Source organism: Biomphalaria glabrata, chromosome 16 (genome assembly GCF_947242115.1).
Source record: "Biomphalaria glabrata chromosome 16, xgBioGlab47.1, whole genome shotgun sequence".
NCBI classification, from domain to species: Eukaryota; Metazoa; Mollusca; class Gastropoda; family Planorbidae; genus Biomphalaria; species Biomphalaria glabrata.
This window is the reverse complement of record NC_074726.1, coordinates 11,974,260-11,990,685: the sequence shown is the minus strand read 5'-3', so window position 1 is coordinate 11,990,685 and position 16,426 is coordinate 11,974,260. Positions and strand designations below refer to the sequence as shown.

The window sequence follows — 16,426 nt, the reverse complement described above, 5'->3', positions numbered from 1 at the left end:
ACACCTAATTTCAATAGGTTCCGCGGGCCGCATAAAACGCTTCGACGGGCCGCATGTGGCCCGCGTGTCGTAATTTGCCCACCCCTGGTGTAGACTTTAGACTTTTGGATTAGTTATTGCTGGCCTCTCAAAAGGATAAAATCGTTTTATCGACTGACTTGACTGTGAACCATTTTGTATTAAAGTATATTTGTTATATTTTCATCTATTGTGAACTTAGTCAATGAGTCTTTTGATCGTAATTGTCTACTGTCTTGTAACAGGGTATGTTTAGAACTCGCATCTGTAATACATCTTACAAGATACTCAATCATCTAGGTACTTAGGGTTAGGGTTACACAGGTCTTTAACTCTACGGAGCTCTCACCCTTTGTATTTTCGTAAAGTGCGTCGACTTTTAGTTATTGTATAGATTGTATTGTCTCATGCACAGCAAATTAATGTTTTTAATCAGCTGACATGAAAAACATTGTAAAATAATGAAATAGCGAAGTTTAAAATCTGTGGTCTTTTTTTTTTTTTTGTTTTTCCTTGGGATGATTGACTTAGCAAAGCGACATCTAGGATACTAGTATTCAATGTACTTACCTTGAGAGCAGTCACTTGAAAAGTATTTCGGGCCGCAGGCGTAACACGAGCCGTTGCCTTGGTGGCACTTGTTATCTAAACATCCTTCGTTACAAACTTAGGAGAGAAATGTTTCCAACAATTAAACAACATATTTATTATCAATTGCACGGTCATGCAGATTGAAGTCCTATTTTTTAAAAAATAATCAAAATATGTTCAATACAAATCTTTTAGTTTTGTAATTTATTTGTAGTAGAGAGTTTCATACATGGAATAATTAACACACACACACACACACGTATATATCCAACAACTTCGTCCAAATCCAATAGGCTATTAGCTGGCCGGACTGAAGCAGATTTGATACGAAGATCAACTGTCACACATTAAAATTAAACTTATACCTCACCTGGCGTTACAGACCAGCTAAGTCCTTTGGTTTCCTACACAGCCATTTTGTTAAGTTTGGCCAGAACCTTCCCTCCTTTAGTATTATTATTTTGTTGTTGTTGTTGTTGTTATTGTTTTTTTTTTTTGCACTTTCAATTAAACAGTCCGTTTATTAAAAATCCCCTTTAGTTTTTTAGCTTGGGAATTCTCTCTATCCCTCTCTCCCTCTTTCCTTTTTTTTCTCTCTTTTTTCTCTCCCAATCTCCTCTCTCCTTTTCTCTCTCTGGACTCTTTCCCGCTTTTTTTTCTGTAGTACTATACCCTTTAGACTTTTACCTTGCATTGGCACGCCATCTCTCTCTTTGTCTTTCTCTCCATCTTTCTCCTCCTCCTTATCTCTATCTCTCTCTCTTTATTTATTTCTCTTTTTTCTCCCTCTCTTTCTCTGGCTCTCACACCTTTTTGTACATCCTGGGAAATGTTCTCCCACATAGACGTTTGACAACAAATTTTACAATAAGGCTTGATAGAGTAGTCTTAATGACAGAGGAACGCCATATACTGAGTCAAGGTGAACTCTTTTAAAATGACTTACTATATTCGCACTTTTGGCCATAGTATCCCGTCTCACACATAAGGCAGAGCCCTTCATCTCTAGTGCAGTTTAGAGGGCAGTGTGCACTGCACGTAGAACTGCAGTCAAGGCCATACATTCCACTAGGACATTCTGAAGAAGAAAGGTTTATTGCTTGATGGAAGTAATGTAGAGCAGAAGAACATGTGCATAGAAATGGTTTTAACTCTATAAGCTAATTTTGAATTAAACAAACAAATCCCTTCGTATTTCCAGTGGAGTCACGTTTGGTGTGCAAGGGTGCGCACTGTACCATGATACAACCGTTAGCCCAGTGTTTCTAAAACGTTTACCAGTTGTGGTACTCAAATAAAGGAAATTTATTTCGCGGCCACATAGCCTGCTAGGGTTTGAAAGAGCTCCCAAAGAGGGATTCGGAAAGGAGTTCAAGATAAAAAATAAAACAAACTTCAAGAATCACTTTTATTTATTTATTTATTTGCATTTTTACGTAATGTATGCCCACTTTTTTTTCACTTCTTTTAACTATTAGTTTAATTATTAAATTATAGTTTTGTATACACTAGAAAAAAAATCGTTCTGTTGTGTCGAAATGAGTCAAATCACGGTTTACAGTCAATATACAACAAGTGCGCTTGTTTTTTATTTGTTTGATAATTCTAATATAATGCACTATAAATAGTTAGTTGGTCCTTTAGTGCAACTATCAGGCTCTTCTCTTTATTGTTTATGTTTCAAGTAAAATATATGTACATTTTATTTCATCTTCTTCTTATTATTTCTAGTATTATTATTCAGAGATGGCAACTCGAAGCCAAAACCCACAGCTATTTGCAAAAAATATCCGTCTCAAACTTCAGTACAACTGTGGACGGCATTTAGTTTAAGAAGTGGTGTTGGCCTGCGCAAACGAAATTAGAAACACACAAGCGAAAGCTGGAGCCAATACAGTGTATTAGATAGATAGCCTACAAAACGACTTGCGCTCAATTGTCGACCAAAGTATATCTCTTAAAGTCGCAGTCATGGCCATAGTATCCAGATTCCAGATTCATACTTAAGGTAGATTTATTTAACTTTAGTGCAACCCTCGGGGCTGTGTGAACTGCACTTAAGGCCATACTTTCCATTGGGATATTCTGAAGAAGAAGACAGATGACTACTTTGACAACGCACACACGGTGGGCGCTTGTTAACCCTAAACCCCTGTGTCCAAGCTTTCTTGTCAGAGTTAACGACGGTGTTGAATATCATGTTTTTTTCCCAGTACGGTTGACTGTTGTCTGGAAGTCTAGGATGTAGGCATTGAATGACAGGATGCTATTGCCTCCCTGGTTTCAGCAGTGCAGCGTGTGTTTCCATAAAGCAAATAGGAAATGGAATGGAAAAGACAGCAACCTTCTCGAGGCAAAGCAATAATATTTTAATGAGAGCTAGTTTGGCCAAAGTGACAATCTCGCAAGACATGTGGATATTTTTTTGATAAAATAGGATAGTTTTGTTATGAAAAGATGAATAGGCTATATTTAAATAGCTATAGTATAATTATGTACCTCTAGTCTGTATAATCTAAGGTTAGTTCTCTCAAAACCAATCTAGGATCAAGCTGAAATTTTGCACAATTATGTCTTCAACCTGTCAAAACAAGAATCAATAAAAAAAACAGACTTTTAGTTAATTAAGTATTGGTATATAATTATTATGTTTAGTATCGAACAAGGAAAATAAATTGTACTCCAATGATGGGGTGGTACAAGTTGAATTAGTCCCCATTAAACATTTCAGGTCACCGTTTTAACAATAGACAGCTATAAATCTTCTATTTTCATAAGCACTTCTCTAGTAGAAGGGTTAGTGTGTTGTCATGTGAAGGCTTGAGAAGCCATCGAGTTCAAATTTCGGTCTTTTAGCTTTCTAATTTTTTTTATATTAATAAATGCATTTAAAAATATTCATCCAGTTACTGTCCACATTCTCCTCCCACCCCCCGTCAAGACAAGTGATAGGATCAGAGCCAATTGAGACAAGTGATAGGATCAGAGCCAATTGAGACAAGTGATAGGATCAGAGCCAATTGAGACAAATGATAGGATCAGAGCCAATTGAGACAAATGATAGGATCAGAGCCAATTGAGACAAATGATAGGATCAGAGCCAATTGAGACAAGTGATAGGATCAGAGCCAATTGAGACAAGTGATAGAATCAGAGCCAATTGAGACAAGTGAAAGGATCAGAGCGAATTGAGACAAGTGATAGGATCAGAGCCAATTGAGCCAAGTAATAGGATCAGAGCCAAATGAGACAAGTGATAGGATCAGAGCCAATTGAGACAAGTGATAGGATCAGAGCCAATTGAGACAAGTGATAGGATCAGAGCCAATTGAGACAAGTGATAGGATCAGAGCCAATTGAGACAAGTGATAGGATCAGAGCCAATTGAGACAAGTGATAGGATCAGAGCCAATTGAGACAAATGATAGGATCAGAGCCAATTGAGACAAATGATAGGATCAGAGCCAATTGAGACAAGTGATAGGATCAGAGCCAATTGAGACAAGTGATAGAATCAGAGCCAATTGAGACAAGTGATAGGATCAGAGCCAATTGAGACAAGTGATAGGATCAGAGCCAATTGAGCCAAGTAATAGGATCAGAGCCAATTGAGACAAGTGATAGGATCAGAGCCAATTGAGACAAGTGATAGGATCAGAGCCAATTGAGACAAGTGATAGGATCAGAGCCAATTGAGACAAGTGATAGGATCAGAGCCAATTGAGACAAGTTATAGGATCAGAGCCAATTGAGACAAGTGATAGGATCAGAGCCTATTGAGACAAGTGATAGGATCAGAGCCAATTGAGACAAGTGATAGGATCAGAGCCAATTGAGACAAGTGATAGGTCAGAGCCAATTGAGACAAGTGATAGGATCAGAGCCAATTGAGACAAGTTATAGGATCAGAGCCAATTGAGACAAGTGATAGGATCAGAGCCAATTGAGACAAGTGATAGGATCAGAGCCAATTGAGACAAGTGATAGGATCAGAGCCAATTGAGACAAGTGATAGGATCAGAGCCAATTGAGACAAGTGATAGGATCAGAGCCAATTGAGACAAGTGATAGGATCAGAGCCAATTGAGAAAGCTCTGTCTAAAAGTATGAATTTGTGCTAAACCAAAAAAATCGGTAAAAATTTTTCGAATCGCACAGATTTATTATTGTTGTTCTACATCTATGACAAATTAATGAAATGACTGATCCAAACTAATTAATATATTTACACTTTTTTATAATATATATTTGTAAGCTACCACTTATGGACATACCGCTCATTGATCACGAGATCTCATAAACTATCGTACGCATCCTAGTCAAATTTTGTACACAGGTTCCTTTTACTTCCTAGATACTCACAAAGAAGTTTTTTTTGACCGAATCTCAACCTTGGCACCGCTATTCACGACGGACTGCAAGCTTTTATATCAGACCTCTGTATTTTATTTTCGATATTTACCATCAAAGTCTCATTCTACAAATAAAGCCTAAAAACAAAAATCACATCCATTCCATTTTTAAATCATTTCGTGTTTTCGTTTTCCCTAAGTTTACATATTTCTTATATGCCTGACGTCATTTCCACTTTCTTTTAGACAAAACTAATCCTGATAGCATCAAGATAGATCTTGAGTCTTTTTCTTTCTTTTTTTCCGAGAGAGAGATTAAGAGAGATAGCAAGGATCGATACTTTGTAACACTGTCAATCCTAAAATCATTGGAAAGATAAATCTAGATCTATTGCCATTTCACTACATTCAAATTGGGTCAAATAAACGATTATAATTAATAAAACCGAATTGATATTTTTTTTATATTCTGAGAACAAAATACCAAGAGAAATGTAAGAAGCGGAAACGGAATGTGTAGAAAAGGAATAACTTTTTCTTTGTTTGTGGGGTGGGGGGAGAGGATATGTAAAAGTGCTACTAAAATTAACTGTCCCCATTTATGAGAGCGTTTATGTGTTGAGAGCGCATTATGAAGCGGATATTTCCAAATCAAGTCAAAAGTCTATGTTGGAGAAATTACAAAGCCCATGTAAAAAGAAAATGTGGGTTCCAGAAAGTGAAAAACAGAAAGATAGAGAGAAAGAAAGAGAGAGAGAGGGAGAGAGAGAGAGAGAGAGAGAGAGAAAGAAAGAGAGAGAGAGGGAGAGAGAGAGAGAGAGAGAGAGGGAGAGAGAGAGAGAGAGAAAGAAAGAGAGAAAGAAAGAAAGAGAGAGAGGGCTGTACAATTTCATTGTAACACATACACTAATTTACGGGCTAAGAAAGTATGTTAGTTTGATCGTTAAGATGTGGTCTGTTTTTTTTTTTTTTGTTTGTGGTTTGTCTTTTTTTATTCAAAAAATAATAATAATAAATACGATTATACAAAAAAGCTTCGACACTAGTGTGTAAAGATTATCTTTCACTACATATCTTGTGAACATTTTCTTAAAGGCCAACTCGTTTAGACTGATGTTTCATTAGTTTCATGATTGCTACTTTGAAGCTACATATATTTTATGTATTAATGTCGCCTTGATGTATTGTTAGAGAGAGATGCAATTTAAATTTTGGTCATTGTTTGTTTTTGGAAGAAGCATGGGGCTCCAATATTTGTTCACCCTAAATACAGAAATGTTTGTGCGGACTACTCCGGGTAGGAATGTGGGTGGGCTCTGGGTCCTTAAATATAGAAATGTTTATGGGGACTATTATAGGTAGGAATGTGGGTGGGTTCTGGGTCCCTAAATATAGAAATTTTTGTGCGGACTATTATGGGTAGGAATGTGGGTGGGCTTTTTGTGGGGGCGTGCAAATAAGTTACCCTGGGTGGAGATGCGAGACTTGAACGCTCTTTTTTAGGCCCCGGTGTGGGGCCAGTGGTTCAAGTCCTCGTCTAAATCTATTTTTCGCCATATTATCTTCATCTTCTTATGGTTAATAGCCTTGATACCTAAGTGCTGCTATTATTAGATGTCCCATGTCATGTTTATTCATAATACGTTCAGACAGACTTACTTTTTTCGCAGCTGTCACCGAAGTATTCGTTTGAACATCTACCGTGGCATTGACCTTCGTCTGGAGAGCAGTCGTCAACGCAGTTTTCAGGACAATTCTCTTTGCAATCAAAGCTATATTTTCCAACGGGGCATGCTAAATGGGAAAAACAAAATGTAATTAAATCAATGATGCAGTTTACGGAAGCTATGCCCTTCCTACGCCTCACGCAGGTCCATAGGCAGAAATTAGATGACGACAGAAAAATACGTTTACGTCATTCAAAACTTAATTTCAAGAACAAGACTCTGAAAAAAAGCCCAATTGTTTTAGAAGGCCTCAACACTGACCTGCATCGTCACAATTTGTGGGTAGTTTAGACCAATAGCTCGTCGCCACGTCACAGGTCTATACCACCGTTCTGGAGACAACTAGAAGATAGTGGCACATAAGGTGACCCTTGGTTAGTGGCAAGATGGTGTCAAATGTTTGTCAAATGTTTGGCATGTTTCGGATATTCCTTCCAAGTTGAACAAAAAATTTACTTCCTAGTGACCCCCCCCCCGGCAGGACAACAAGGGATGGCAGCGGGCAGGATATGAACCCGGGACCATTGACAAGTCCGAACGACAGTCCAGCGCGCAAAACGCACGACCAGGCCGCCACCCCAGACACTGATCCCCGTGGGAACGTTAAGACATAGGTGGCAACAGTGAACCTTGCATTTTACTGGTAGGTAATCAGTGGCGGCGACAGCGAACCCTGCAGGCCAGATTTAAATGAACTCAAAGCCAACGTACAGAAATTGGGTTTATTGTAATGATTTCATATCTGTAGTCAACACCACTCATCTCTTTACCTTGATCCTTCCTTGAGTGTGTGACCTAGATTTATTACAATATTCTCTCGTGCTTTAGCCAAATTTAAATGTGTTTCTTTAATAAATTTCTAAAAATTATAGCGGTCGCCGTCAAACTAATGCTTTCACAGCGTAACAAATTTGCTAGTAATTCTTTTCTTAGCGATATATATCAACTGTTTAATTTCTAGGATAATTAGAGTCGTTTTCGTGGTATAATACATCAACATAAAGGTCAACTAGGATCAAATTAAAACAATACATTATGTAGTTGAAATTAGAAAAATGGTAGAATAATTTTACTATTTTTTATAAGAAAAAACTACTTCTGGAAAACCATCTCAAAATTTCTGGTTTTGTTTATGAAGAACAAAAATACCGAAGACTTTCACGTCTGCTCAGCCGCCTGTTTCACTGAAATGAAGGAACCAGAGCGAGGCTCATGGAGCCATGTCTGTCAATAAACAGATGTGATTAAATGATCATCTATGGTTCTAGTAGATAGACTCCTGGAGAGAGGGGTCGGTAATTAGTCAAACCTCATTTCTGGTCTCAAGGTAAGAATCTTCTCTTAAGTCAATAGTCTTAAAGCTCGACCCTACTGACACAATCTACAGAGGTTGTGCTTTACACTAACTTATTTGTTTATATTTACCATTTTCACAGGTCGGGGGTTCATATCCCTTTTTGCATCCCTCCTCGCAATGCCCTGTGTCCATGTCGCATTTTCCGTCATTTAAACAGTTCGGACACACTGTTTTGGAACAGAGAAAATAGAACGAAACTAGATTTATTGTTCTTGGAGAAAGATTGAGATTCATACAAAATAAGACAGCCAATTAAATTCGTCTTATTCCAAGCTATCCTGGCACCAATTTACCTTAAGGAGCTATCTACGACTATCGGTCGCTTTAACCTCATAGACATTGAGACGATAGCACAGACCTATAAATATTAGATCTAGTAACAATCTTGCCCTTGTTGGGTACCCGAAAAAATAATTAATTACCTATAGTTTACTTTTTGTACTATTTAATAGATTTTGCCAGGTGCTAGAAATATTTTTTGCAAAATTTCAACTTGATATGAGATTGGGTGTGGGCCCAGTGTGGGGGAGATTATAAGCTTTGTAACTATTTAATCCCTCAATGAAAGATCAGAAAAAAAATATGAGTACACACTATAAGCAAACAATACTACTTCATTTCAATACCAGAGAGATGTCGGAATTGACATGAAGCTTTGTAAAAAAAAATGAACACGTCTACAGCCTTTATGTAAGGAAACCAACTATCTCCCATACAAATTTAATATTCTAATATGAAAAACCAGAAACATATTGGCGATTTTGATATATGGCAAATAGAAAGTTATGAATACTTTTTTTTGTATGTATCTGGTATACAAAATAAGGAAGTTTTGATAAGATAATAAGATGTTTTCTAAAAGATATTTCGCGATTTTTGGTCACTTTTTAGCACTGAAAATTATTTTTTTAATAAGATTTTCCGTTTGTAGCACAAAATATTTTCAATAAAGAAGAAGCATTGGTCTCTCACTCTATACATTAAAAACTTATTCAAAAGTAAATGGATAAGTAACTAGCTATAGTAAATGCTATTTGATACCAAGATCTACTGCTGCACATTGAGATATTGTTGAATCTCTAGCTCATTTCACTTTATCTAGTTCAGCGGTTCTCAACCTTTTATGCTCGGCGACCCCTTTTTAAAATCCCCCACTCTGTGGCGACCCCTTCCACACACACACATGCAGCAATAGAAGAATAGACAATAACAATCCATTTTTTCGATGGTCTTAGGCGACCCCTGGTAAATCGTCAATCGACCCACAAGGGGGTCGCGACCCACAGGTTGAGAACCCCTCATCTAGTTAGTTAAATTTAGAGTTCACTAAAGCTTTCTTAACAAAGTTTATTTTATCGTAAAACATGTTCAATGATCTCTCAAGGTTTAAAATATCATTCCTGCTTACACATCTCTTGTGACCTTGACTCGTACAGAACGTAACACGCTACAACGCTCTGCCACACAGACAACTATTAACTGATAGCACTCTGACACTTCAGCCTTGTCTTTGCCTACCGTGCTAGAGATTTCCTAGTTAAGCAATTAAACAGAGCAATCGAAAACACAAAACAAACAAACTACAATTTACACACTTAGTTACCTTGTGTGCAGTTGCGACTGTAATATCCATTTTGACATCCCTGTGTGCAATCGCCTTCTTCCTGATTGCATAAATTACCCGCGCACCCACTGCTACACGCTACAACAGATTACACACATTGTAAAGTGTAAATAGATCGAAAAAAAAGATTGAAGAGACATCAATGACTTGTTGTTGTTGCTAGTATATCCCAAATAAACAGAACACTCTACTACACAAAAAGTTATTAACTAGTATCTACGACTACGACTGCATTAGAAACCCGCGACTGTGCCCTAAATACCTCAAACGAAGAAGACCTTCAAAAGAGCTTGTCATTCTTCGCCAACGCCTGCAACATTTTTAGCCTCATCATAAATGTAAAAAAACCAACTTCCTCCATCTAAATCTGACACAGAACCAGACATTCTTATAGATAGCCAGAAACTAGCAAACGTCAAAACGTTTGTCTATCTGGGAAGCACCATATCAGCAAACGCGTTACCCGTGCCAGTGCTGCTTTTGGCAGACTTCAAGGACAAGTTTGGCAACGGAGCATATCCACAAAACTGAAAGTCTACAGTGCTGCAGTTTTCCCGTCACTCTTATATGCATTAGAGTCCTGGACCTTATATTCCCGCCACACAAAAAGGCTAAACCCATTCCACCTACGTTGTCTAAGGAGTATTCATAAGGTGCGTTGGTGTGACCACAAAACAGACACCGAAATGTTAAAGCTGCCCAACATGCACAGTATCAATTGACAGCAAAAAGGTCCCAACGTAGTCCGCATGCCAGACAATCGCCTTCCCAAACGACTTCTGTAATGGGTGTTGTGCGCAGGAAAGCGCTCCCGGGGGGGGGGGCAATGCAAGCGCTATAAAAACACTCTCAAGAGCTCCTTCAAGAAGTATGATATTGACAATCACGGCTGGGAAGCACTAGCTCTCGATCGCTGCTCATGGTGTAAAGATGAGAGTCTCTGAGTCTCGAGTTTGAAGCAAGAAGAAAGGCCAGGGTTAAAGAGCTCAGAACCAATATAAATCTGAGAGAAGAAGCAGGCCTATCTGCAACTGACCTAACCCACCCTGCCACATATGCGACTGACTTTTTAAAGCGAGGATTGGACTTAACAGTCATCTTCGAGTCCATAGGAGAAATATGCTCATCTTCGACCACGAAGAAAGAGCTCTTTATATGTATATAATATCTCTCTTCACTTCATCTTGGCCAGTGGCGTAGCTAGGGTGGATGGAGGAGGGGGAGAATTTGAAGATCCCTCCAGACCCCACTTGTGGGGTACCCAAATGAGTGTCCGAAATTTATTTTCAAATAAATTTAATATTACGTCACTGTCATGTAATCTTGCCTTTCAAGTTGTTACATAAGTTAGTGAGCCTGTTGTATGGCTTCCCACACAGAGTATTAACTCTTTCCACACTGGGTTACTCTCCATCTCAAGGAGTAGCGCTGTCTAGTGCCGTGTTACTCTCAGGAAGTAACTTGGTATATAGGGTAGTTTATTGCATCATCCTTATTATTTAAGAAGAATCCTGATAAATACACTGAAAACAAAGGAGACCATGAACGAGTCTACGAAAAGTATCACTATTTAGATGATTCATACATAGATACAGCAGTCGAAGAAGTGAAAATGTCTCTTGATGAGAGAAGTAGCGCTAAAGAGACTCCAGGGGAATACTTTTTACCACAGTCAGAGAAAACATCTGAAGTAATTGATGAAGAGTCAACAGATGGTCTTCCAAAATCACTTTCTCCAGAAGTGGAAGAGGCTGTAATTAAGTACAAAGACTTCAGATAAATCCAGCCTGGAATTTTATCTGACTAACTGCGAGCAAAGATTGTGTTAAAGGGTAGCTTATTTATCCAAAACAAAGATGAACAATATTTGTTTCTGTAAATGTTACCCAAAATACATCACGAAGTTTGACATCATCATGGTTCACTAGAAAGGAGAAACTTGCAACCGATCTTGGCTCTTCTTCTCTTCACAATTGGGATGTCTGTTTTGTTTTCCATGTGTACTGTTTTCTGAGGCATCAGACAAGACATCTAGTGCATTGAGCAACCTGGAGTTGGTTTCACCAAATGGAAGAAACCTCAGAGACGGAAAGAACATGAAGAAGGAGTCCACCACAAACAAGCTCTTTTGAAAGGAAGTTAGAAGAAGAAAAGCTTAATGCAGAACCAGATATTTGATATTATAATATTTAGGGGTTTTTGGAACATTGGCACAATTTAGGCAATGTTGTGCTTAACCAGATGAACTGCCACATATGTTTCATACACAAATTTTGAAAAAGTGGCAGTATTTGTGACACCTCTTCTGGTGTTTATTTAAATTGTCTGCTGTGTACTAACTAACTCTTCTCTTCCCTTGAATTGTTGCACTTCTATTGTCGCGGAAGTCTACTATAACTAGAGTAGCACTACAGACATTGAAATTCATACATTAACTCATTTATGGCTGAGGACTCACGTTGATTAACTTAAAATAAATACACAATCCAGCCTTAAAGGCATAAATAATGATGAACAATCAGAATCAACTGTAAAATATTACATCCAAAATGTTCAGTAATTATATCTAACAAATTCACAGACAATGTAGATCGTACGTCCTTACACTACTAAAACAAAGTAAAAACTGGTGTCTGACCTTGTGATCGGATCCCAAAACGAGGCTTGAGCGAGATTTTCGCCTTTTACATGAAACATGATAACCTAGAACTCCAAGTTAACCTCTTCCACATGTCACAGTAGCTTTTAAACAATGCTATGACAGTATTACAGATATATTCTGTAGCGTGTAGCAGCAGCTATTAAGTACTTATCAAAAACAAACTCAAGCTTACGTGGTCAGAACAAATAACTAAATTCACCCAATCCTGGGAACTTCCTATCATCTTTAAAACTTCTTGCAGAATTTGATGAAATTATGAAACCCAACTTAAGCCTACATAGAATCGAATATTGGAAGACACATTATTTGTCACCAGAGATTCAAAATGAGTTTATAGACTTGATGGACAATAAAGTTAGGGAATCAATTGTTGGTAAAGTCAAGCAAGTTTGTTACTTTTCTCACATGCTTGATTTCACCCCAGATGTTTCTCATCAAGAACAGGTCTCCCTAATAGTTCATTACTTGGATGTTGATAATTTCGAAATAAAAGTCATTCATTTTTTAAATCTGAAATTTTGAAACCTGATGGACAGTATTTTAAAAAACTTGTTCAGAAAACCCTGAAAGACATTGGACTGAACTTTTATCTGTGCAGAGGTCAAACCTATGATAACGCAGCCACAATGAGTGGCCGTCTGTCTGGCCTGCAGAAACGTCTCTTAGACATCATTCCAAAGGCAACATTTCTGAACTGTGAAAATCATTCTCTCAATCTGGCAGCGCTTCATTCTGAGATAGATCCAGCAATTGTCACCATTTTATGGAACTGTACATGAATTGTTCAACTTTTTTCCAATCTTCCCCCCCCCCCCCAGAGATGGGCCAAAATGAAAGATGCTGGAGCCGGGAGTTTAAAAAACGAGAGTAATACAAGGTGGTCCGCAAGACAAGAAGCTATGTCGGAAGTTTCCTTGCATCTCGAGAAAATCATGAAGCAGTTGGAGAAACTTTCTGAATCAACAACTGAAAGAATGAACACTACAAACAGTGCACAGAATCTTCTTTATGCAAGTGGAAAATTATCCATTTTCTGAATCTGGAATTCTGGTCAAATCTTCTGCGCCCAATCAATATAGTTCAGAAGAAGCTACGAAAAGCTGAAGTGCACATATGGTAAGCTGCTGAAGAAATTATAAACCTCTTACGCTTTCTGCAAAATGATGAGAAACAGACGAAACTGATCACCCGATCGATTGGAAAAGCAAAAGAAGGTTGTGATTGCTATGGATTTTCTGTAATCAAAATAACCAGAAGAAAGAAAAGATTTGATGGGAAGTTGAGTTCTAATGTAGCACTGTCAAAAGAACTGCAATTCAAACGTGTTGCGACAGAAGTGCTGGACAGATTTCATATGGAGATGAAGGACAGATTCCAATGGTTGAAAAACCATGTGGGTGGAACCTTTGGGTTTCTTCTCGAACCAAAACACCTCTATGGATGATGATACGCTGATGACAAACTGTGTTACCTTTTCCTGTCTGCATGATGGAATACAGCAAATCGCTTGTTTTGTGATGTCATTGATGCACGAGCACTTTTTATCAACTAACAAGTGTCACAATCACCAACTGACATAATGAAGAAGCTGGTTTTATATGGTAATGATGTGTGCTCAAACCTTGCAAACTCCATCCGAATACTGCTAACTTTCATTGCGTCATGTGAGAGATCATTATCAAAGCTCAAGTTAATCAAACACTATCTCAGAAGCACAATGAGGCAAGAAAAGCTTAGCATTGCTTTAATGTCAGTGGAGTCACAAATACCCAGTAGTATCATGTAGATGATGTTATTGATGCCTTTGCTGCACAGAAAGCAAGACGTAAAGCGATACGAATTGAGATTTGTCACTTGTGCATTATTTCGCCAATAAACAACTCATTAAAAGATTCTTAATGATTATTTCTTGTTTATTTAATGAAATACAGTACCGATTTGACTATAAGCACACATATTTGTTAAGTACATTATCTCATGTCATGATTTCGAATGTCAAAATGAAAGGGGCCCCCAAAGAGGTCCATCCCCCAAATCCCTAGCTACGCCCCTGGTCTTGGCTTACCGTTCTAGCCATTCTCTAGTTTACCAAATAAACAGAGCAATCTAGAACACACACAAAAGTTTACAACTTAGTTACCTTTTGAGCAATCGGGAGTGTAGTATCCAGTAAGACATCCCTGTGTGCAATCGCCTCCTTCCATATTGCATAAATTACCTGCGCACCCACTGCTACACACTACAACAGATTACACACATTGTAAAGTGAGAAATAAAATAGATTGTAGACACATCGTCACGTTGTTGCTGCTAGTATTTCCTAAACAAACTGAACACTCTGCCACACAAACAATTATTAACTAATAACACTCTGACACTTCAGCACCGTCTTTGCCTACCGTGCTAGAGATTGTCTAGTTTAGCAATTAAACAGAGCAATCGAGAACAATAAATAAGACAACATTTACACACTTAGTTACCTTGTGTGCAGTTGGGACTGTAAAATCCTGCTTCACATCCCTGTGTGCAATTGCCGTCTTCCTGATTGCATACTTTACCCGCGCACCCACTGCTACACGCTACAACAGATTGCATAAATTTAAAAGTGAGAGATTGATCCAATAATTAGACTGAAAAGACCTCAACCACATGTTGTTTCTGCTCTAGTGTTGTTTGAATTGGTTATATTTTTTTTGGTTTCAGTTGTTTTTTAAATATTGATATTTTTTTGTGTTTTTTTTGGCACATCTGCACAATGTAGGTCATGTCGTGCTATTAATTACACGGGGTCATCTTCCCCTTTCTAGCTCAAGAATGAAATGATTTACAACGAAGTGTTTTTTTTTTGGTCGTTGTTGTTCCCATAGTGCTGATGATATTGTCGTTTGTTGTATTGGATGATATTGTCGTTTGTTGTATTGGATGATATTGTCGTTTGTTGTATTGGATGATATTGTCGTTTGTTGTATTGGATGATATTGTCGTTTGTTGTATAGGATTATATTGTCGTTTGTTGTATTGGATGATATTGTCGTTTGTTGTATTGGATGATATTGTCGTTTGTTGTATTGGATGATATTGTCGTTTGTTGTATTGGATGATGTTGTCGTTTGTTGTATTGGATGATGTTGTCGTTTGTTGTATTGGATGATGTTGTCGTTTGTTGTATTGGATGATATTGTCGTTTGTTGTATTGGATGATATTGTCGTTTGTTGTATTGGATGATGTTGTCGTTTGTTGTATTGGATGATGTTGTCGTTTGTTGTATTGGATGATGTTGTCGTTTGTTGTATTGGATGATATTGTCGTTTGTTGTATTGGATGATATTGTCGTTTGTTGTATTGGATGATGTTGTCGTTTGTTGTATTGGATGATATTGTCGTTTGTTGTATTGGATGATGTTGTCGTTTGTTGTATTGGATGATGTTGTCGTTTGTTGTATTGGATGATGTTGTCGTTTGTTGTATTGGATGATGTTGTCGTTTGTTGTATTGGATGATGTTGTCGTTTGTTGTATTGGATGATGTTGTCGTTTGTTGTATTGGATGATGTTGTCGTTTGTTGTATTGGATGATGTTGTCGTTTGTTGTATTGGATGATGTTGTCGTTTGTTGTATTGGATGATGTTGTCGTTTGTTGTATTGGATGATGTTGTCGTTTGTTGTATTGGATGATGTTGTCGTTTGTTGTATTGGATGATGTTGTCGTTTGTTGTATTGGATGATGTTGTCGTTTGTTGTATTGGATGATGTTGTCGTTTGTTGTATTGGATGATGTTGTCGTTTGTTGTATTGGATGATGTTGTCGTTTGTTGTATTGGATGATGTTGTCGTTTGTTGTATTGGATGATGTTGTCGTTTGTTGTATTGGATGATATTGTCGTTTGTTGTATTGGATGATGTTGTCGTTTGTTGTATTGGATGATGTTGTCGTTTGTTGTATTGGATGATGTTGTCGTTTGTTGTATTGGATGATATTGTCGTTTGTTGTATTGGATGATATTTTCTGGTTGTTTTTCGTTCTGCGCTGTTGTTGTTTTTATAGCTGTCAATGTTTGATTCAATTGTTATGATTAGTGTGGATGTTCAGTACT

At 37.7% G+C, this 16,426-nt stretch overlaps 1 protein-coding gene across 10 annotated transcripts in view; it reads right to left on the bottom strand.

Annotated features, from left to right (window-relative positions):
• Positions 1-16,426, bottom strand: part of LOC106061386 (multiple epidermal growth factor-like domains protein 10) — a 61,376-nt gene that overhangs the window by 9,623 nt on the left and 35,327 nt on the right. For 5 of the 10 annotated variants that reach the window (XM_056013642.1, XM_056013643.1, XM_056013644.1 and 2 more), the window contains exons 9-15: positions 14,812-14,910; positions 14,472-14,570; positions 9,649-9,747; positions 8,114-8,212; positions 6,621-6,755; positions 1,556-1,687; positions 589-684 (exon numbers count right to left, since the gene is read on the bottom strand). In XM_056013642.1, coding sequence (XP_055869617.1) covers positions 589-684; positions 1,556-1,687; positions 6,621-6,755; positions 8,114-8,212; positions 9,649-9,747; positions 14,472-14,570; positions 14,812-14,910 — 759 coding nt within the window. The remainder of the gene's footprint in view (positions 1-588; positions 685-1,555; positions 1,688-6,620; positions 6,756-8,113; positions 8,213-9,648; positions 9,748-14,471; positions 14,571-14,811; positions 14,911-16,426) is intronic. The other 5 variants (XM_056013646.1, XM_056013645.1, XM_056013650.1 and 2 more) reach the window with 5 other exon arrangements.